The sequence below is a fragment of the Lagopus leucura genome, unplaced genomic scaffold (assembly GCF_019238085.1).
Source record: "Lagopus leucura isolate 7727_CA_CO unplaced genomic scaffold, USGS_WTPT01 Super-Scaffold_100157, whole genome shotgun sequence".
NCBI lineage: Eukaryota > Metazoa > Chordata > Aves > Galliformes > Phasianidae > Lagopus > Lagopus leucura.
In genome coordinates this window covers 31,632,182-31,653,353 of record NW_024962334.1, presented here as the reverse complement: position 1 = coordinate 31,653,353, position 21,172 = coordinate 31,632,182, and the positions used below count along the sequence as shown (strand labels likewise).

General features: G+C 37.5%; 2 protein-coding genes across 3 annotated transcripts in view; both read right to left on the bottom strand.

Annotated features, from left to right (window-relative positions):
- The window catches only part of LOC122189255 (macrophage mannose receptor 1-like), a 29,735-nt gene extending 16,681 nt beyond the window's left edge, over positions 1-13,054 (bottom strand). Inside the window, exons 1-13 of the mRNA XM_042888230.1 lie at positions 11,293-13,054; positions 9,330-9,728; positions 7,621-7,791; positions 6,830-6,994; positions 6,397-6,513; positions 5,329-5,478; positions 4,306-4,488; positions 3,962-4,116; positions 2,962-3,075; positions 2,018-2,133; positions 1,109-1,257; positions 518-717; positions 17-138 (exon numbers count right to left, since the gene is read on the bottom strand). Of these exons, the coding sequence (XP_042744164.1) occupies positions 17-138; positions 518-717; positions 1,109-1,257; positions 2,018-2,133; positions 2,962-3,075; positions 3,962-4,116; positions 4,306-4,488; positions 5,329-5,478; positions 6,397-6,513; positions 6,830-6,994; positions 7,621-7,791; positions 9,330-9,728; positions 11,293-11,353 (2,102 nt within the window). The 5' untranslated portion in view covers positions 11,354-13,054. The remainder of the gene's footprint in view (positions 1-16; positions 139-517; positions 718-1,108; positions 1,258-2,017; positions 2,134-2,961; positions 3,076-3,961; positions 4,117-4,305; positions 4,489-5,328; positions 5,479-6,396; positions 6,514-6,829; positions 6,995-7,620; positions 7,792-9,329; positions 9,729-11,292) is intronic.
- Positions 13,055-16,293: 3,239 nt separating this feature from the next.
- Positions 16,294-21,172, bottom strand: part of MRC1 (mannose receptor C-type 1) — a 48,532-nt gene continuing 43,653 nt past the window's right edge. For both annotated transcript variants that reach the window (XM_042888228.1, XM_042888229.1), the window contains exons 27-30: positions 19,931-20,047; positions 19,535-19,702; positions 16,933-16,986; positions 16,294-16,641 (exon numbers count right to left, since the gene is read on the bottom strand). In XM_042888228.1, coding sequence (XP_042744162.1) covers positions 16,400-16,641; positions 16,933-16,986; positions 19,535-19,702; positions 19,931-20,047 — 581 coding nt within the window. In that variant the 3' untranslated portion in view covers positions 16,294-16,399. The remainder of the gene's footprint in view (positions 16,642-16,932; positions 16,987-19,534; positions 19,703-19,930; positions 20,048-21,172) is intronic.

Below are 21,172 nucleotides of genomic sequence, written 5' to 3'. Positions count from 1 at the left end.
TTTTGCAGATACTTACAAACTAGATATTAGTTTTTGCTCTTCTTCACTGTGGACACATGCCAGATCTCCTCCAATAGCTCTGCAAAAATCTCTTGCACCAAACCACGTTTGCATTTTCTCCCTTCCTCTCTGAAAAATCTGTGAGAAGTGGACAGTTAAATACAGTCTCAGATATTAGAGTAATTTAGAGTCAGCATTCTGAGCCTCTGTTTTCTTGCCTCTAGTTTAATCATTGGACATTTAGTTGTGTCACCTTGCTTGTGTGGTCACCTAGCAAACTTGATTATTTCAGCCTTGCTTTTGGCATCATCTCAGAATCCTGGTAGCTCCAACCTTCAAATCCAGCAGCACACAGCATTTTCCAACACCTCAGGATGCTCCACCCAGGATATGGTTAGAGATGCGTAAACACAAATGACCCATTATGTAAGCAGGATAAAATCCATCCTCCATGCATACATGAAGCATATTCTTACTTGAAATGACAAGTGTTTGTTTTCACTTGTTAAACACCTACTTTGAAACAGAAGCTGCTCTGAGGAATGGATTGCCATTCTTCTGGGCAGGACGGGAGTGGAGGAGTCGTCAGAGGGGGTGGTGGGGTCGCTCCCTCCACCAGCTGCTTGCACAGAAACAGGTTTTTTTCTTCACAATTGAGAATATCCCATAATCCAGCTGAAGTTCCTGTTCTCATGGCCACACAGCCTGGCTCCCTTCCTTCATGAAAGACAAAATTTTAACACCTTATTGATATGTAGCTACATCTTCTCAAAACATATATCCTCTACTAAAAGCTACCTGTCCCCACTGTGTTTGAATGTTCAAGTAGTTAAAATAAGTTATAAAAAAACTCATTTTATATTATACTGATGATATATTATATCACCAAAATATAAAAGCCAGCAGAGAACCAAGAATGAATGACAGCAGCAGCCACATGCAGTCCCAAGTGGCCACCTGGAAAGAGCTACTGCAGCTTCAGTATAAACAGAAGTTGCATGATTGTTCCTGCACATTTACGTCAGAACTGTTTTAAAACCACCCTGTAGTTTCTAAACCATGACTTCCTGGTTCCCCAGAGCAGAAACTCTGAACTCCTGGTTCCTACCTGGCATTCCCATGTTCCAGTGAGTGAAGATGACCGGGTCCCCACCAGTCCACTTGAACGTCCCCTGCTCCTCCACGTCTGAGAGTCCAATCCAGAAATATTCCACTGGCTTGAATCCAATTATAGAAGTTAAAAAAGCCTGTTCATATCTGTGAAGAATAAGTACTAAAGTAATATATCAAGCTTTATTGCAATCTGCCTATTTCTTCAAATAGTTCACTGTAGTAAACCTGGTAAATTTAAGATGATTTGTTAATTACGTGGGGAAAAATAAGCATAGATTGAAACAAGGATCATGGTCTTAAGATCTCATCGTAATACAAGTTGTTTACCTTACAATTAGGTAATGTAAATCATGCTTATAATTTAAAGTGATTCTATTCTCCCTTTGTGCTACACAATGAGCAATATAAGCCAATACTTGAATTAATGCATTTATTTAAATCAGTGATACAGTGACTTACTATGCTTTAAAATAAGTTTTAGATCTTTAAATACTTTTAGTCTAGGATAAAATAATTATTCTAAAAAAGAATACATTTCCAGATCTTCCTATTATGAGGAAAAGGCTAAAAACTCAAATCCAGAAGAAATAAATAGTTTCGTATTTATCTGTTTAGTTCATTTCAGTGAGTTTCAAAACAGTCTGATGATTTGGGACTGCTGGGGGGGCAGAATCAAATCTTTACTACCAGGGACAACAAGAGTGCTGGTGAGTAGCAGCCATAGCTTGAATGTTAATATTGATGACATAGCACTGCCTGTTTTACTTTGTTATACTTAGTTTTAACATGTATCTTACACCAAAGAAGTAGTATCACATTACACACTATTAATAACTTCAGAGTAGGAAGAGTTGAATTTTTGGCTTGGTTGCACATCTGGAAGGACAAGATTACACTGCCATACCTGTCTGTCACAGTAGCCAGGTGAGCTTTATTTTCTTCACAGATAAGTTTTGCTTCTGAAAATGTTGCTGGTAGCTGCCCTATGGAGTAGCAGTAAAAGCCATGCTTCATCCAGCCCTGCAAATGCAAACAACAGATACACAAGGGGAACTGCCAGATTGCCCAGCATAGAGCTCTTCTAAAAGCCACATTAACACCACATCCCACACCAAAATCAACCTCAGAAGCCATGAAAAGGAATTTAGTATAATCAAACATAGCTTTGCAGCCACAACACTGCTTCTCGCCCCTTGACAGGTGCCTTTGTCAGTAATGAACCATGGCTCTGACTTGGAACTGGAAAGCAAGCTGACAGCCACAGCTCAACAAATTGGGTAATGCCAGCTCTGCTTTTGTGTTATTAATATATAACATTATGCTCATACACTCAGATGACATTAGCAAAGAAGTGCTGGAGAAATTAAAAATAAAATATGGAAAACATTTTTTTTTTGTTTGTTTCTCCATAGTATTATGTTATGTCATTTTAAATAGAGCATAAAACAGCATATAATTTTTATGTGCAGCTGTTGCAAGAGGCTGTGCTGCAGTCGCACTGTAAAACGGCAGGCTCAGATATTTCTGCCTCCTGTGATGGGTGGGTTGAACCTAGATGGGTCTGTGCAATCTGTGGGTTCCAGCTCAAAAGCAACGAGATGCTCTGCAGGGAGAGGCTGTTGGGGCAAAGGGAATAGCTCTGCACCAAGAGAAAGCACTGTGAAGTGCATGTGTAAGTGAGGAAAAGAGAAGACATTTTGAGTTTATTAGTCTAAGAAGTATCAGCACAGACAAAGAAACAGTTTTCTAGGAGTCCACAAATTGCAATAATTGACTTCTATGCCACTTACCGTCATGGAAGTGAAAGTGGGATGCAGTGACCTTTCACTGCTTTTGTTTCACACTTACTTTCTGGCAACCTGGGTAAGTAACTTCAGCTTCCCCTGATTCCTCTGCCAAGGGTTTTCTTTTACAGATGTAACCAAGTTTTGTTTCACAAGCACTGTCAGTCCAGAACCCAGCCTGAGCAAGGCAAGAAGAAACCACAAAGAGAAGTGAAATCTAGAGAAAATCCAGGTTCTATAGGAATATTTACTATTCTCAGAGAGACCACTTCTCTCTTCATATGGTGTGAGTTGTTTCAGCATTTCCATGCCTGGATTCTTTCTCCAAATCTCCCAGACAGGGAACACAACAAACTGAGGGCCACATTTCCTCAGAAGTGTGAGAATTAGGGAGGCGTGTATTAAAGTTTCAGTGGCTGATGAGAAAAGTAACAAAACATCTTCTCTTTCATCTTATTCTCAGCACTGCAGTATTTATTCATGCTCATGTATACAATAGTATGCTCATACACCCAGATGACATCAGCAAGGAAGTGCTGGAGAAAAAAAAAAAAACAAAAACATATGGAAAACATACTGTTTCCCTAGTATAATAATTCATCATTTTAAACTGAGTGTAAAACAGAACAAAGTTGGGTTTTTTTTTTTGTACCTAATTCTTTGTGCTTCCAGCAATGAGCTTCCAGAGCAACTGTAATAAAAGTATGTTTACATACCTTTCTGATGTTTTACAGGAAGGATAAAGAAAGTCCCTGTTCCAATAACTAGACTATGCAACTATGATTGGCTAGGTCAAAGGCAGGTGAAGGGTCACTTCAGCCAATTTCAGATGGGAGATTTGTTGCAACTGTTATAAAGTAGATCAACTCTCAGCAGAGTGCGTCGCTTCTGATGCTCCATCTTACGTCTCCCTAAACCTGGTCTCCAGCCACTCACCATACTAAGATATTCTGAAGCAAACCAAGTTCCTAAAACTCTTTAAAAGCCTTTTTTTTTTTCTTTTATTTTTTTCCCTGTATAGGGGAGGTATAAAGGGCAAAAGAAAGTTAGGGAGGGATTTTTACCTCTCCATTCATAACAATGCAGTCTGCCTTATTAGGTGTGTGGATCGGCTGTCTTTGATGCCACTTGGTGTATGTCACAGGTGTCCCATCACTCCATTCAAAATACATCTGAAACCTGAAGTCACTTAAACCAATCCACAGCTCATCATCTGGCTCTGGAAAAACAAAGTTAATGATAGGCATGGTCTTAAAATTGAGATACAATGTCTAATATCCACAATTACTGAACAAGGAGTTTCAAAAAGTAAACAAATTAACAGGTAAGCTTATGGTTATAATGATTACATGAGTAACAGCAAGAGAGTATAGCTCCAGACAAAGAAATTTCTTGTGGGAATACTCACTATACCCAAGTTGAGACACTATAAAACTGTACTCCTCAACATTATGAATACTTGTCAGGTCTCCATCTTCTTTTCTACATGATGATTGGGCTTGTTTCCATATTTTGGGTGTTCTGTAAATTCTATAGCAGTGCCCTGCATAGGCTACCCATTCCCTGGGGCACTTAACAGGCTTCATGTCTCCTAAAAAAAAAATATTTCAAACAATTAGTGAGCGGTTCTGCTGAGTGTTCTCTGCTAATCACAAAGAAAATTACTTGTACTGCAAACTCTGAGATACTGGAGTATAGACTGGTAGAAAAGACAAAAAAGGGTGGGAGTATCATAAAGAATGCAAAACAGATATCTGCATCAGAACAATATTGTTCCAGAAGCTACCCAAATAGCTCTTTTAGAGGATGAAATAAATACTCATCAATTTGGTATGAAAGCTTGAAGGGCAATACTTTATATCAAATCCCCATCCGTGAGGCTTTGGATACAGCCACAGGGCCTCTTGTCCTACACAGGAACTCTGTCTTGGTGAATTTTGGAGAATTTCTGTTTTTTTTTTTAGGAAACACCAGGTGATTGCCAGTCACTTTGAGCTCCTGCACTGCTCATATTATGCACTGGAAGGCCCAGACATATTTATGTACAAGCTTGCATTCCCCTGGTCAACATCCAAGCATGGGTCTGGAGGTAAGCATGGGTCAGAAACCATCCCCAGTAGGCTACCTGGATGCAGCCTTAGTATTTAAGGTGTGCCATTAAACCCTCAATCCAGTGAACAATGTTATAGACTATCATGTGTGTTGCTGGGGGAGTTACAGCAGAGCTAAAGGCATGCTGAGAATTCCCAAGCACTAAACATTTTCTTCCTATAGAAAAGACTACATTGCCTCCAGTGAAAAGAGAACTCCAGTGGGAAAAAGTGCCAGCCCCAAGTTCTAGTATTTTCTTTTCAGAACAGGGTAGAAAATGTCAGAGAGAGTGGGGGGAGCATGAGCTCTAGCTCACATCTTTTTTCAAGACTCATCATACCTGAGGGAACAATGAAGGAGTCATCCACAATGGAAGAGTTTCTCTTTTGGCAGATATATCCCAGCTTTTGATTACATGCCACATTTTCCCATTTGCCATTCCTGCCTTGGAAGATCCCACACATTTTTATAAGCTCCACAGAGGGATTTCCTTCAGGAAAGAAGCACAACATACAGAGAATCACTCTGTTAACACTGAATATTTTCATCTCACCACAGGAGGGAATGCACAGCCACATGGCCTTAGTTCCTGATTCTTCAGAATGAGAATTCCCAGGAGCAGTGATGAAGAGACGCCAGTGAGCCCACTGGGAGAGCCCGCATTTCAAATATGAGGATTTCCCCCCTCCCATGCACAATTCAAGGAGAAAATGAGGGTGTCTGAAATACTGCAGCACACAGAAAACACTTCATAAAAATTCAGCTAAGGCACAACTCCCTGTGGGTTAGTATTATTGCAAAACACTCAATATCTTTTGCTGTCAAAAAATGGATGTGAAATTTGTATTGAATTCCACATAAGCGCTCACCCCTTGTATTTTCTTGTCATCAGAACTGTTATTATGAAATTATATTGACTTCAGCAACATACACTATGGTGAATTAAATCTTGAAAAATATAGTGGAGACTTATTAAGAGTTTATCAATAGACATCATAAGCAATACATAAGGAGAGCAACTGAAACAAAATTACACAGCGTTTCTCTTTTGGTGTTTTTTTTTTCCTCTTTCATAATTCTCTATATACCACTTTTCATGAGGTTTTCTTTTGGTTTGAATAATATGCCTGATGAGAAAATCGTAGATGGAAATCAAACTCTGAGTGAGGTGCAAATGCATGTTTTTAATGGTTTTCTTAGATGAGCTATCTGCTTTTCCTGGGAAATTCAGAAATAACAATGAGCCATCTATGATGCGATCCCACTATCGCAATACCCTACCTTTATCATAAGCACTTGTAACCAGTGAAAATTCTGTGAAACAAAAGGAATCAGGTAACACGACTTCGGGGAAGAGAACAGAATTTTGGTCCAAATATTGACCATCATTTCTGAAAAATGCACTCACCTGGAGCCCAATTCAGATATCTGAGAGGACTACCCTCAGTCCATTCCCAGCTGCTATCAAGTCGTCTCACAAGACCAGTCCAGAGCTTGGCATTGAATCCCAGATCACTAGTGAGTCCTACATGTGCAAAATAATAATAAATAAATAAATAAAATAAAATAATTAAATGCATCTGGTAAGTTGTTAAAGAAAACTTGAAATAAATTTTAAACTGGACAATGAAAAAAAAAAGTCATAGATATCTTTTTATGTTTTCTATATGAGTTACATTTTTTTTTCACAGTATTTTAAGAATTTTTTTTTGTCAGAAAGTGATGGTTTTTTTTTAAGAATGGCACTGGGACTTATTTTCAAACTGTGAATGTAAGTATCCATTTTAAAGCTCATTTCATGTACATTCATTTACTTGTTTGTATGTAATTTTTTGCTTTACCTAACAAAAACATTTCTTCATGAGGGTTTGTGACACTTAACAATTCTGCATTCTGCTGCTGGCAGCTTCTTCTTGCTTGATGCCATGTCAAAAGTGAGTTTGCGTTTATCTGATAATGGGTTTCAGTCAAAGGATTTCTTTTCCAAAAGTCTTTGTGGAGAGTGTCTATAAAATATGAAAAGCACAACTTGATAAGATAATCACAACTGTTAATGTAAAAAGTGAAGTATTTGGTGAAGACTAAAACCAGTGTAGTGTATGGTTTGGTAGGTTTTGCCTTCAATATGCTTTGTGCTTTCAATACGAATAACACATTTATAATGTAAAGAGTTACTTCTTACAAGTCTCATTTTTTTCTACATTCACTTTTCTTCTTTTCTTTTCCCTTTATATCTGATCTACTTCTCTCACAGTTCAGTCCACATTAACCTCCTTTTCCCCATGCAGAAAATCTTGGTCTCTCCATCCATTCTATTTACTTTGGAACCCTTGTTGGTCTATTCATTACCTGTCTCAAAATGCCTCAAAAGTACTTTGTTCTGACTTTTTCCATCAGTTCCACACAACATCCTCACCATATATTTCATAGATACCAGTCTCCTTATCGCCAATGCAGAAACTGAATGAAGAGCAGAGGCCCCGTATCAAGTTGCGTAGCTTACCAGTGAATTAGGTTACCCAGAATCCAGTTTGCTGTCCAGTACTACTTTCACATCCTGAGGAGATTTTAACTGTGAGAGGAGGTGACATTTAACTTAACGTCTTTCCTGAAATATTTATAAATAAATTACCTTTTGATGGACAATTTCCAAAACGTTGGTCTTTATCAAAATCTGAAGTAGTTGCACACCAGAGAGAGCTTGCATCAGTCTGACGGATGCAGTCAGCAAACCATTTACCATTGAACTTGAAAGGGAACACACAAGGTGCACCAAAATTATTTCCTCCTATTGTATACATATCTATGGAGAGAAACAGTTTAATAGCAGTCACTTGGTATCCAATACTAATCACAGGGTTTGTTTACAGGCATCTCTCTGTGGATGTTTCTAATTAACACTCTTAAACAGCCTTGATTTAGCCCTCAGAAAAAAAAAATCTGTCAGATTTATTACTTGTCATGTGTGGACTATTATTTCATGACTCAGCTTCTCCTATTGCACAAATTTGTCTCCTCAGATGATGTTTAGGATCTTTTTTTCTTTTCTCTGTATGGTTGGAGAAGCTTGGAAAGGAACTGTCAGAGTATTTTTATTAGTCCACATGAGAGAATGTTATATCTTAAATTTTTAACGGTTGGAAAGCAACTATCCAATGTCTACACAGTCTAGTTTGTCTGTATCTGAACAAAATAATGATAAAATTCATTCCGGGTAGAACTGTTTCTTGCTATTTAACCTCTCACCTTACTAGAGTTACAGTAGAAAGGACATTGAACACTTGGGACTGAATGCTAGGTCTGTGTAACCCAAGCAGGATAATAAAGCAGGAAAAGGAGATCCAGCTCTCCAGTGTTGAAATCTCCAGCATTCCTACCTAAGTGCAAGATGTTACTGCATTCTAAAGCATTAAAGTCCTGTCTTTTATTTTTGCCTTCTTATGCTTTTTCTTCTTTCTGGACCTGAGAAACACTGGATAAACACTTTTAGCAGTGAATCAAAACAACGTTATATAGAAATTAACTTACAAAGACAGCACCTGGTCAAATCAAGTAAGAACAACATTTTAATATAATGGAATTCACCACTTCTCCCAGAAATGGATCAAGTTGATTTTGAAACAGTCACAGATTCCATCCACGCCATCTCCCTCCATTGTTGCTGTAGAAAGAGAATTCCCATTCTCCTTTTTTAGTTCATCATGAGCCTTTTATTCTTTCATTTGAGAGAATCACACTTTTTGAAATGGGCAGAAAAGTATGCAGTCATGTTAGAGTAGGTCCAGAGGAGGGCCACAAAGATGCTGAGAGGGCTGGAGCACCTCCCCTATGAGGAAAGGTTGAGGAAGCTGGGCTTGTTCAGACTGGATAGGAGAAAGCTCTGAGGGGACTTTCCAATATTTAAATGGGGCTTATAAAAAAAGACAGAGACTTTCAACATGGTCTAAGAGTGACATAGGAAAAGAAGATTTAAACTAAAAGAGGAGAGATCAGATTAGATATTAGGAGGAAATCCCTTGCTCGGAGGGTGGTGAGGCAATGGATCAGGTTGCCCAGAGAAGTTGGGATCCCTGGAGGTGCAAGAACAGGCTTTGAGAAATCTGGCCTAGTGGGTGGCAGGCAGTAGGAACAGAATGGTCCTTAATGGCACTTTCAACCTATGCTAGTCCGTGATTCTATGATTCTATGCTATTTGTGTTGCGTTGCTAAGCCACTTTCAGTGAACTGTATTACTGATATCACTATTACAAGGACTGCTACTTGACAAGCAGGCAGTTGAATCCATTTAAATAGGGGCAGTTAATTTACCAATAAATATAGAAATTAATTCTCAATACTTACCCTCATAGGGCCTGGAGCATATGCTGCCTGCAGTTCCATGGATTCTCCATCGGCTCCCTTTGCCTGATTCTTTGGACAACCTGATTTTCTTTCCCTTCCCTTTTCCATAGTTGAGAAACAAATCCTTGCCTTGGATTGAAAGTGCTTCACCTTTACATTCCCACTTCTGAAGCTCATTTGTTCTGTTGCAGGTTTCCAACGTGATGGCAGCCTCATCATCCTTGGTGAGAACTCCTAAGCACAGCTTCATCCCCATGCTCAGCAGCTGTGTGGCCGAGATCCATCTGAACCTCTGCAACTCATTTTTCACATTGCACATGGCAGTTATGACTGAGCTGCTGTTTTGAGCTTGGGCACAGAGCTTGCTATCTTCATTATAAATTAAAAATATTCCACTATCTACAAAGCAAAATCAGAATGCAAATTTTTGAGGAGAGCTGCCATAGGAGATAAATCAGTTTCTTGCTATACGACAGTTTGCTACAACAAAAAATAGACATTCAGAGTTGATCAAGAAAGAAATCCAGAGAGTTTCATCAACACTATGAAAAGCATTCATCACAATATTTTTAAGATACATACAGAATAGAATTTTCTTCTTAAAGCATGCTGTTCTCAAAGTGCCATTCAAGAATGAGATTAGATTTAATGACTTAAGTGATTAATATGATGACTTAATGATTTAATACGAGATTTAATGACTTACACAAACTTTCACCACCACACAGCATATTAAACAAGTTTTAATTTTGTGAGTAAAAGGCCTGCTGCATTAGAGGCATGAAAAAAGGTTTCCATACTCAACATTCAACCATTTTTACATCTGGCCCAGAATAACATTGTGTTTTGCAACTCAATAAACAAGTGCAGCACTTTACAATTTTAGCTAATAATATCTAGAATTTTTGGCAACCATACAAAAAGTCATTTCTTCACTGAGTCAGAGTTCAGGTTGTGCTTTTCTCAGGAGGAAAACCACAAATTGCAACATCATCACTTCAGTTGTGAGCACTGGATAACTGTCCTCAGTGCCATTAATAGCTACACTTGTAAATAGAAATGTGAAACATTGCATGACACTCCGAAGAGCTTTGTTTCTGACGACCAATTGCAAAAAATAAGTGGGCAGAATTTCAGCCTGCTCCAAATCTGGAATATTTTTGCTGCTGGCTTTGTATCCTTCAACTCTCCTCAACTGACAGCAATATGACCCAGCTTGCTCTGCTGTGCCATTGAGCTTTCCTGCCACCCCAGCTTTCTTACCAGGAGAGAAATAGGTGTGGTTCATAACCCCACATCCCAGGACACTGGGAAGCAGTCAACTGCTGTGTTGACATTCCCGTAAAAAGTTAAAGATCTGAACAAGCAGATGGTATTCACCCTGGCACAGCTCTGCGGCTGCAGAGGTGCTTCATGCTAGCCAGCTAAGCCTTGCCCAAAAACTTGCAGAGAAGAAACTTACACGTGGTGGATTAGATCAAGGTCACAGGCAGCAGCTTTTAAGGCCCTTTCTAAAGCTGCCAGCCAGGAAATAGGATTCCAGTAAACAACAGTCTATGTGCAACAGCCACATGAGCTGAATAGGAAACAGCACAGACATCAGCCAGTGGTTCCAAGCATGCTGAGAGAACATTGCCCTATGCACCTGAGCTGATTTGCCCCCCAGTGGAGTACTTTCAGGTCAGCTACATCCACACTCAGCTGGCTGCTTTTCAGGAATCAGCACTGCCTTATTCACGCCTGTTGTTTTTTGTTTGTTTGTTTTACTCATTCACATCCTTGAATACTGGGTTATGAAAACAATGTCTAACATCACCAGATTTAAGAGTTGGAAGAAACTATTCCAAATTACATGCTGGGCTGCAAATAGATTTAAACTTAATCTTGATGAGGAAGGATGACAGAAAAGCAGGGAGAAAGATCACTTTCAAAACTCTGAACTCAGCAGAGGACAAAGACTTACCAGACGCTTGAAGATGCGTACAAAAGGAAAAGAGAAAAATCACAAGAAGGTAAACAGCCATTGCCAGATGTTTTGCTCCTTTCTCCTCTGCAGCTCTAACTCCTGCTGAAGAACAAATTGTGTCTTGCAAGAAAACCCTTCTGCATCGATCCAGGTTAACAAGTCCTTTTAGGTTTTAAGACTCAACTGATACAGGGAAGTTCTGGTCTGCAAATGAGGAACCAAATCACGTCACATATGTAATTTTGAAATAATACCTCAATGAATAAGCTTTACTTTTTAAGCTATTTTCAGTACTGAATGCAAGAGTTTTCTGTGGATATGTTAGTTCTAAGAGGCCACATTTTAGTGAAGATGCTTGGACACGTGTCTTACAACTCAGGATCATTATTTTTAGGGTGAAGTTGACACAAATATTTCTCTAATGGAAATAAAGAAAGTAAAAAAGAAGAATAAGATTGGTCTGATCCAATAAACAGAATGTAATATGGTACCATGAAAAACGGCTGGGAAAACCAGGCAAATCAGATAACCGTGATCCTAGAATTAGAGAAAAAAAATTGCATTTCAGCTTTTCCATAAGAAGAGAAAAGCTGCAGAAGAAGAATCTGTTCTCTTCAGGAGGCACCTATCCCCTTCTTTTGTTCTCTACTAGAACACACAGAAGCAGTGCACCCAAACTGACAGCAACAACTGATGAAATTCTGAAAAGAAATGATACAAGTAAGGGAAAAATATAACCTGCCACCAGAAAATGATAGATTTTCAATTATCAGAAAAGAGGGAAACTAAACTGATAAGGAATACTGCCACATTTTTCATCCATCTGGTCTGTGAAAGTTTCCACATCCTAAAGTACACTCTGTTCAGGCATTCTGACAAAATTCTGCTGTCTACTTTGAGAAAAACCTTCTGCTTTATAGTAGGCAAAATAATTAGAAATACATAGAGGTTGAGGAAGCAGTAACACTCACACCTGTGGCATGTTTACAACACTTTTTGAATTCTCAAACTCTTGAAAATTCTCCATCCCCATATCTTCAGGAAAGGCTGGTTTGGGATAAGTTCCCTGATGTTCTATTTACAGAAAGTACCCCTTAAGGTCCAACAGTACTACGGAAGCTAAAATAAGACTTATCCTGAAAAACTGCTGCTATTGTAGGCAAAGGAAACCCTGGATACCTACATGAAGAGCTGGGACCCTGTTTCTGTTGCTCTGACTCAGATGCAAATGAATAACACTGGGAGATCAAGAATTACAATACTGAGAAAACAATGGGACTAGTGGGCAAGAAAAAGGGACCAAAAAGCAAGAACCAACAGGAGAATGAAGGATTGTTATCAATTAGCTGCTGAGAGAAGCTGAAAAAAGATACTAAGGTCAGTTTCACCACCACGGTTGTCTGAAAAGAGCCTGTCACAGCCAAAAAATTGAGAAAGAAGATCAGAAGACAGCAGAGAGGCACTACGCTCAGAAAAGCAGCACTGAGTTTTGTGTGGAGTCAGCGTTGTTCCTTTGGCAATCTCTGCTCCCAAGCAGGAAGTTACACTGTGCAGATTCACCATCTTCTCTCTGAAGTCAGAGCTCTTCTGCAAAAAAGAGGAAACAGAAACAAAGCGCAAGAAATGTAGCAGGATGCAAAGAGGCAAGGCAAAATTTTACACGCTATCAACAATTACCATCAAGTCATTCTTCAGTTACTACCACAGAAATGAATGGGTGAATCCATGCAGGTTCTACAAGATGTGTCCCTAAAGTTAAACAATTCATTTTCGAAAAGCATTGTTATAAGTATCTAGAAAAATAATTTTAAAAAAGTAAAATAAAATAAAATGTGATCATTTATCCTGCTTGATGTAAAATTTCTACTCAGAATCCTCATATAAAGAGCAAAATCACAAAGCTTTCAATTCGGACAAAGGGTTTTTTTAATGCCCAAACCAAAAATCTTTGTAGAAATGTTCTATGCTAACAAACAAACAGAGGGAACAAGCTTTACATTTCTGTAGATAGGTTCAGAGTGTACTGAAAGAGCAACAAAAAGCACCTGGCATTTTCATGCTATATTTTCAAGATACATCATCTTTATTTTTCATTCATCTCCCTGAAGCACCAGGACGAAATGTAAGAAAGCTCAGCAGAATCAGAGGGTTATGGAAATGAGCTAGTAAGGATCACCTAAAAAGTCTCTTTTGCTTCTCTATCCATCCCTTCTCTTTAACCTTTTTAATCAAGATTTTCTTTGTTTTTGTTTTGTTTTGTTTTTTGCTTTTTTTTTTCTTTTTCTTTTTTTTTTTTTTTTTGGCTTTTTTTTAGTAGCTGGATCTACTCAGGACACAAAATAGGAGAACACAAAAGCAACAAGGGTGCTTAGAAGACAAGACTGCTTCCATAAGAAATAACAGCCTGTAGCAAAGAATGACTGAAAGAAATGATGATATGACAATTGATAAGATGCACTGATTTTATTCATGTATATAGAGCAACATGAACAGTTTACCAAGCCCAGTCTTGGAAACTTTTCTAAGCATTTAGTCACTTGTCAGGAACACGATAGCTTAGCAGCAGGAAAGGAGGACGTGTTGCCAGATCACCAAATAATGTTCAATTAAATTACTGCAATCCAGCTCAGTCCCGGTTAGACTGAAATAACAAGGTATTTCTCTTTCCACATTCTCTTGAGAACTACTCTCCCCAATGTTTCTTGAAGATTTATATGACCAAAGAAATTATGATTTTAAAAACTTTGTGCTCCTGTATTCAGTCTAACAGAAACTATGTGAAAAGCGAGAAAAAAAAAAAAAAAAGGAAATGGAAATGATCACAAGTCCATTTCATCTTACGTTAATTAGATATTGTTTAAAGTAATCAAGTTGTTTTCTCTGCTTTCCATTCAAAAATTGAAAAATTGTCAAATTGTCATTACTATATACATCATACATAGAGTATAAATGTTCATCTTAAGCTAATTAAATGGAACTTAAATGATGTTCTGTGCTATAAATGCCACCGCTTTCATGTTTGCTCTTTCTCATAGGAGATTTGCTCCAATCCCATTGAATTGCAATTGGGAAGACAGTAAAACATGCAGCTTAAACATCATATTTCTCCGAAAATCTTACATGTCTTAGAGTAGAACAGAAACAGCATTACACAGAAGTAGCTACACCTAATGCTGGCTATTAAGTGGCATTTAGCTGAGAATGAGTAAATGAATTCAGAATAAGCAAGGCTCCAGAAGCTGCATTCTCTCCCTGTCAGTTTTTAGCTGTAGAGATGTACCTACAAAGTATGACAGAGAATGAGGAAATGAGACATCTCTTCAATCCTTGTTTTCTTTCCACTAATACATCAGCACACATACAAATGACAAAATGTTGTCCAGAAGAATCATTGGCTGTGAGCTGAGGTCTTTAGGACTGTGAAGGGCCTCAGAACAGGACTAAACTTCTTTTGGATAGAGAATGCACCAATTTGCTTTTGTACAACAGCCAGTGCAATAAGGCTAGGATTCCAATCACAGCCTCTTGGCATTTCACTACCGCTTTCACATGTTTCCTTCTGTTTCAATAATATTATTGAAATATCATGATCTTTAGCATCATTAATCCAAGTTGAACAGGAAGTTTCTAGTTGGTAAACCACACCAGCTGGGACGAAGAACCATTAGAAGTAATAATCTTCAAACAGACAAGTTTGAACCAATGTGTGTTAAAAAAGAGAGTAGCAGAAGAAATATCTGCTATTAATATTAGAAAAGGACAAGGGCAGAAAGAGAAAAGGGACTCCAGGAGAGATTTCCCCATCTTCACTACGTGAATATAAAACCCAGATCATTAAGCCGGCATTTTGGACTCAGTTTTAAGCATGTAATCCATGCATAGATACAGGAAAATACAGTTGTTATTTAATCACAGTTCAGATTAGAATGTCTCCAGGATTGTGTCTTCTATTTAAGTTTATCCTATCTTACATAGGATAAACTTACATAGTCTTACATAGGCAAGACTATACAATGCAAAACCATTTAAAAATCAAAGCTAGCTACTGTTTATTTCACAGAACAAACGTGAAACCACAAAATCAAATATCATACACCTTTATATGTGAATGAGGAATCGCATATGATTTGTGTTTTATAAGATTTGAAAAAATTAGAAATATAAACCCCGCATTTGGAAATTTAAGAATTATGTAAATGGTAACTGATCTAAGCATTTCTGAAAGGAAACAAAGTCAGTACTAATGGATACATTGGTTAAGGCAAAATTTTTCTTGACTTCCAGCAAACACCTCGCAAATCTATGCCACTGATTATGAGAGTATAAAGAAGTAACGTGATTATCAAAACACAATGCTCCTACAAGCCTTCAGAATGCATACTGGTAATGTTCCCCCTCCCCCTCATTAACTGCCCTGATAAGAAGGAAATTTTGCTGTTAACTTTATTGCCTCTACCAGAAAAGTCCACTTGTAGCCAGCAAGAACTCCAGCCAACCAAGCTTTTTCCATTTAAAAGACCTGCCTCCCATTTTTACCTGATCAAATCATAGAAGAGATAAGCAACGAGAACTAAATACTTGTTCTCCACATTGCGTGAAATCACAGGAATTGGAATTTCGCTGTGAAAGGATTTTTTCAGACTCTTGGTTTCAAAGAGGATGTCTAAACACAGGTTTGTTACTTAGCAACTATCACTGTAGTTATGCCACTGGGAATACTTGAGTCCTGGCAGAATTAGAGACGTTTGTTGAACAGCTTGAAGATTCTGTGTATCACTACATGGTCTGAACTGATTTTGGTGCAGAAATTTCAAATCTTAACAGCTTTCTTAAGAGAATCTACCTAAATTCCACTTTCTTTACTGCATCCATTTCTATTGTTCCATTTAATAATTAGCATTATCTTTTTCCTAAGATCATGAGATCTGAAATCTTACACAAGTTATGAAATAAACATGATGCTGTACGTAATATTATGCACACACTGAAACTGGCTAATACAGTATTTGCACTGAGAAAATACGCAACTGTAGTTGCATAATTTTATTAAAACAAGGCACATTACATTACGTATTACATTACATATTACATCAATTTTGTTATACTATAGTGTCGCATGTTCATTCCGTTCTATGTTGGTCACAAGATCCTTTGTGTCTCCAGTTCCATCACTATTAAAATACAAATTGTTCTCAAAGCTGTCATTTGTTGACAAGCGATTCTTTCTTCTTTTGTAGAAGAGATAGCCTGCAAGGCTGCTTCCAGCAAGGATGATGACGACAACAATAACTACAATTCCTGTTTTACCATGGCTTAGAGTAGGGGCCTCCTCATCCTTCGTCATTGCTGAAAACAAATATAAATAATAAATTGATTTTAAAAAGCTAGCTGCATTTCATATCACAAATTTTTATTTTAAAGTTTTGTTCAGATACTCATTGGAGTATATCATTGTCTACTAGGACATAATGTGCTCCTAGGAAATACCCAACTACTTGGAAAAGGTAGGAATATGTAGAAGATCCTACAGAAAATGTAGGATGCATGATATAAAATATGATTTTATTTTTTTTTTTAAATGATCTTCCACTGGATACTTTTTTGTCTACCTAAAAGAAAATAAGCAAGTATCCTTACCCTTTGTAGGCATTTCAGCTGGTGGCATTTCAGCTGATGGCAGTATTTCAGTTGCTGGTATTTTGAAACATTGAAGAAGAATTATGTTATTATTACTTTTTTATTTATTTATTTTATATTAAAATTATGCAATTTGAAGAATCATAGTGAAAATCATATTCAGAAAAATATACAGTAATACAAATCTCACACAAAGCTCTACACATATATCAAAAGTCAAAGCGCAGTGGTCTATAGTGCTATGGTCTCTCATGTATGAATTTACATAAACTAGCAGAATAAATATACCAAATTGAACATCAAAGAACATCAATGAACACTATGGGGGCAGATTCCCACACCAGAGTAAAACCACAAGAAAAACTATACAGCTTCTTTAGGACAGACATGCTCAAACACAATCCTCAGTACAATCATAAATCCTTGTAGTACTCATCATTCTACATATTAATAGGAAATATATTTATTTTGCTAAGAGATGACTTGCCTCCACAGACAATTAAGTCTATTCCTGAACTCCAAAGTGTCTTAGCATGTACTGTATTCAGTTCTGAGCTCTACAGTTCAAGAAAGATAGGAAACTTCTAGAGAGAGAGCACTGAAGAGCTTCTAAGATGATGAGGGTACTGGAGCATCTCCCTTATGAGGAAAGGCTGAGAGACTTCAGCCTGGAGAAGTCTATGAGGGTATCTAATCAATGCTCGTAAATTTGAAGGACAAGCTTCAATAGGATGGGGCTAGGCTCTTTCCAGTGATAGGGCAAGCGGCAATGGGTACAAACTGGAACACAGCAAGTTCCACGAGGAAAAAGTTCTTTACTTGAGAGTGACAGAGCACTGGAGTAGACTACCTGGAGAGTTTGTGGAGTTGCCTTCTCTGGAGATATTCAAGACCTGCCTGGACACTTTCCTGTGCAACCTCCTGTAGGAACCTGCCTTAGGCAGGAAGTTGTACTAGACAATCTTCAGAGACGCTCCCAATCCCTACAATTCTGATTCTCTGACATCTTATAGTGAAATGCCATGAATATAATATTCCTAACCAAGTCCAATCCACTAGCACCTGTAGAACTGATGAACTGTTGTTTAAACTACCTACTTATTTACAAAACTATAAGTTAGATTATTCATGCAATAGATCAGCTCCAAAATTTCAAGTTACTAAGATAATTTCTACTTTAGCAAGTGGAACAGGATATAGCATCTATTTTACAGGAAAATTTCAGTCAGTTTTGCATTTGCAGCCTTTTCAGAAAGCAGCAAACATTGCAAGGCACTGTGAAAGAAACTAAGTAAAATGATGCTTCTAACACTCCATTTAGTACTACCACAGTTTTGCAAAATTCTGCTGACCTAAGCTACATTACTACAGCAGCATAAGACTCAAACAAGACCTGTCCCCCAGTGAGCAACTACGTAGTCCTTGCATTGATACTAGCATTGCACTGACTCAGTAACATTCCAGCTCAGGAAGCTAGATTGGTTGAAGCTAATCAAAACTATTTTTCACCTGTTTCACCTCTCAGAATTGGTATAGTATCAGAACAGGTGAATAACAGTGTCAGTAAAAAGAAGAGACGTGAATGGTTGAAAAGAAAGGGGAGGCCATTAATTGCAACATTTGTTATCTGCCTCTATGACTATTTTAGTAAAAGAATTAAAATAAATTGTCCTTTCATTTTCCAGTCACAATGTAAAAAGACAGATAGTAAACTCTGAATGGATGACTAAGCCCAACAGTTCTACAGTATTTCCTGTGAAAGATACAGTCACCGTTACAAGTATCTGAGTAAGTCACGAAAAATGCAGCATGAAAGCAAATTCTTAGGAAGGACAGCAGAATTTCTCTCATTTTAGGGAACTGAACATCTCAGCCCCTAAATGTATTTTGTTCTCCTCAGTAAATATTAGTAAGAGATTGTAGATATCGCAATACAAACTGGAAGAAATGAGTGGTATGAGTTTTAGGAAAACATATGCCCTAAATGTGCCAGATTTGCACATTCTGTTATTTCAGGAACATTATAGTTCATTACATACAAACTATGCTATTTGCCTTAATTTTTATTTGCCTTCTCAAAACAGCAAAACATAGAGATAAAATATCAGAACTGATTGTTAATTCACAATTCAAAAATAATCAATTAACAGAAGAGCTGCTTTACACTGGGAAATAACACACATATGAGCCTGCCAGATGGAAACGAGTAAAGGTTATCCCCCCGTACTAAAAAGAGGGGATTTCCTGAGGAATATATTTTCAAATAAACTAATTTGTGTGTGCAAAGAACATTAACAACATGATAACTGAACAACTGTCAACACAAAACAGGCAGACTCGTAAAGGGCATACACTAGGAACAGTTGAGATAGAAACAGAATATTTTCAAAACAATTCAAAGGGATCTAAATGCTAATCAGCCCTTCTACTTTCCTACAAGAGTTATTCTTTCTTTCTGTTGGCATGCAAATGTCGTTCTCTTCTTATTTATAAAAACCCAAAATGCTCAGCTAAAATGCACTGTGTGTAAAAGTCATCTACTAATACTAGCACACAATAAGAATACTCCTTACGTTAAAAAAAATATAAACATAGCACTTACTTTTTAGCTTTTTACAAACATAGCCTTTGTAGGAAGTGCAATAGATATTATTCCAGTATCCAGAGTTTGCATACATTTCAACGCAGTGCTCATTTTGTTGAGGGGAAGGCTCTCCTGTATTCCAGTTGACAAAATTCACCGCAGTGTTGTCTAGCCACAGCCATTCCCCTGAGTGGGAAAATATTGAACACACTCAAAAACAAGATAGCATTCATTTTCTGCTCTGCGTTTATTGCCTTCTTGAGAAATCTACTTGATTACTAGCTTTCCCTATTACCTTTTCTAATTCCTCTTGAAATGCAATAGAGAAGCGTAATATAAAATTTTTAACACCTATATCAAACAGTTTATGGCAATTATTCATAAAAAAAAAAAAGTCGAAATTAAAGAAATTACCATCTACATTTCTGTACATTCCAGTCCAAAATGTTGATGTCTTCCCTTCCAGTGGTTCAATTACGTATGTCAGAAAGCTGGCTTCAGCTGAGTCTTCAACTGATACCAAAGAGGCACCTGCAATATCCAAAGAGAACAAAGATCTCAAAGTCTTACAGTGCAATGCACTCTTGTTGTCAATCTTATTTTTTCCACTGATTATCTGTGCCAAGTTCCAGGTAGGTTTTGAAATTCAGAATTAAACCTAATTTTTGATAATATCAAATGAAGAACTCTTGTATTTTTGCTGATGTATTTCTTACCATTTCTAAGGCATTGCACTAGCACTATTTTCTTATCACTGGTAAATAGCAACAAAACTGAACAACAGCTCAGGAAAAAATACAAGCCAATATGTTACACAGTAATAATTTCTACTGATGTTTTAATATTAAAAAGTCTCGACACAAAAATCACAAGATTAAAGTAAAAAGTAGCTGTCTCTTCAGTCTGTGCACAATTTAACTTCACATATTGATGATTAAGTATTTTCCAAGCCTTTATATAGATCATGCATAGCACATTTGCTGGCTTTCTGAAGCACAATCATCTCTGAAACTCTTCAACTAGGTCTTGTTTATTTCCCTATATTCTGACTGCAGTCATCATAGAAAGAAAAATCATGCTGGTCATCTGTTGCCCAGTTAGCATGGTAGATATCCCGTTAGTCATTCACATACAATACTAGGCATTCTGCCACAATGATTCATTCTGTTTGATGCTGTGGCAAAGTCAAGACATCACAGCATGAAGCTTGCAGTGTGCCAGCAGAGAGAATGAACTATGTAACCTTGTTTGGAATGTCATTAAACACTAAATTTAGTAGTGTTCAGGTCTATTCCGTGAGTCTACAATCCAGTCAATACTACAACAGTTGCTTTGATTGGGCTATCGAATATTTGAAAGTATTTTTCTCAGGTAAGGAAGGTAGAGTTAAAAAGAATGAAAATATGAAAGAAATGGGGAGTACTGTTGAGCTAGAGATAAATTCTAAAAATTCTATTGTGGATGAGATATAATTGGAAAATGCCCAACTGCAAACAAAAAACAGAGTGCAAGTAGGGACAGCAAAATATAGGAGAACATGAACGTTCCTCTTTTTTCACTGTAGTCTTCATGTTTTTCTACTTGTTCCTCTTTTGCAGAATGATTCAGATATTTTGTTACTGTTACGTTTGTCATGAAAAAACTTCTCTACACATC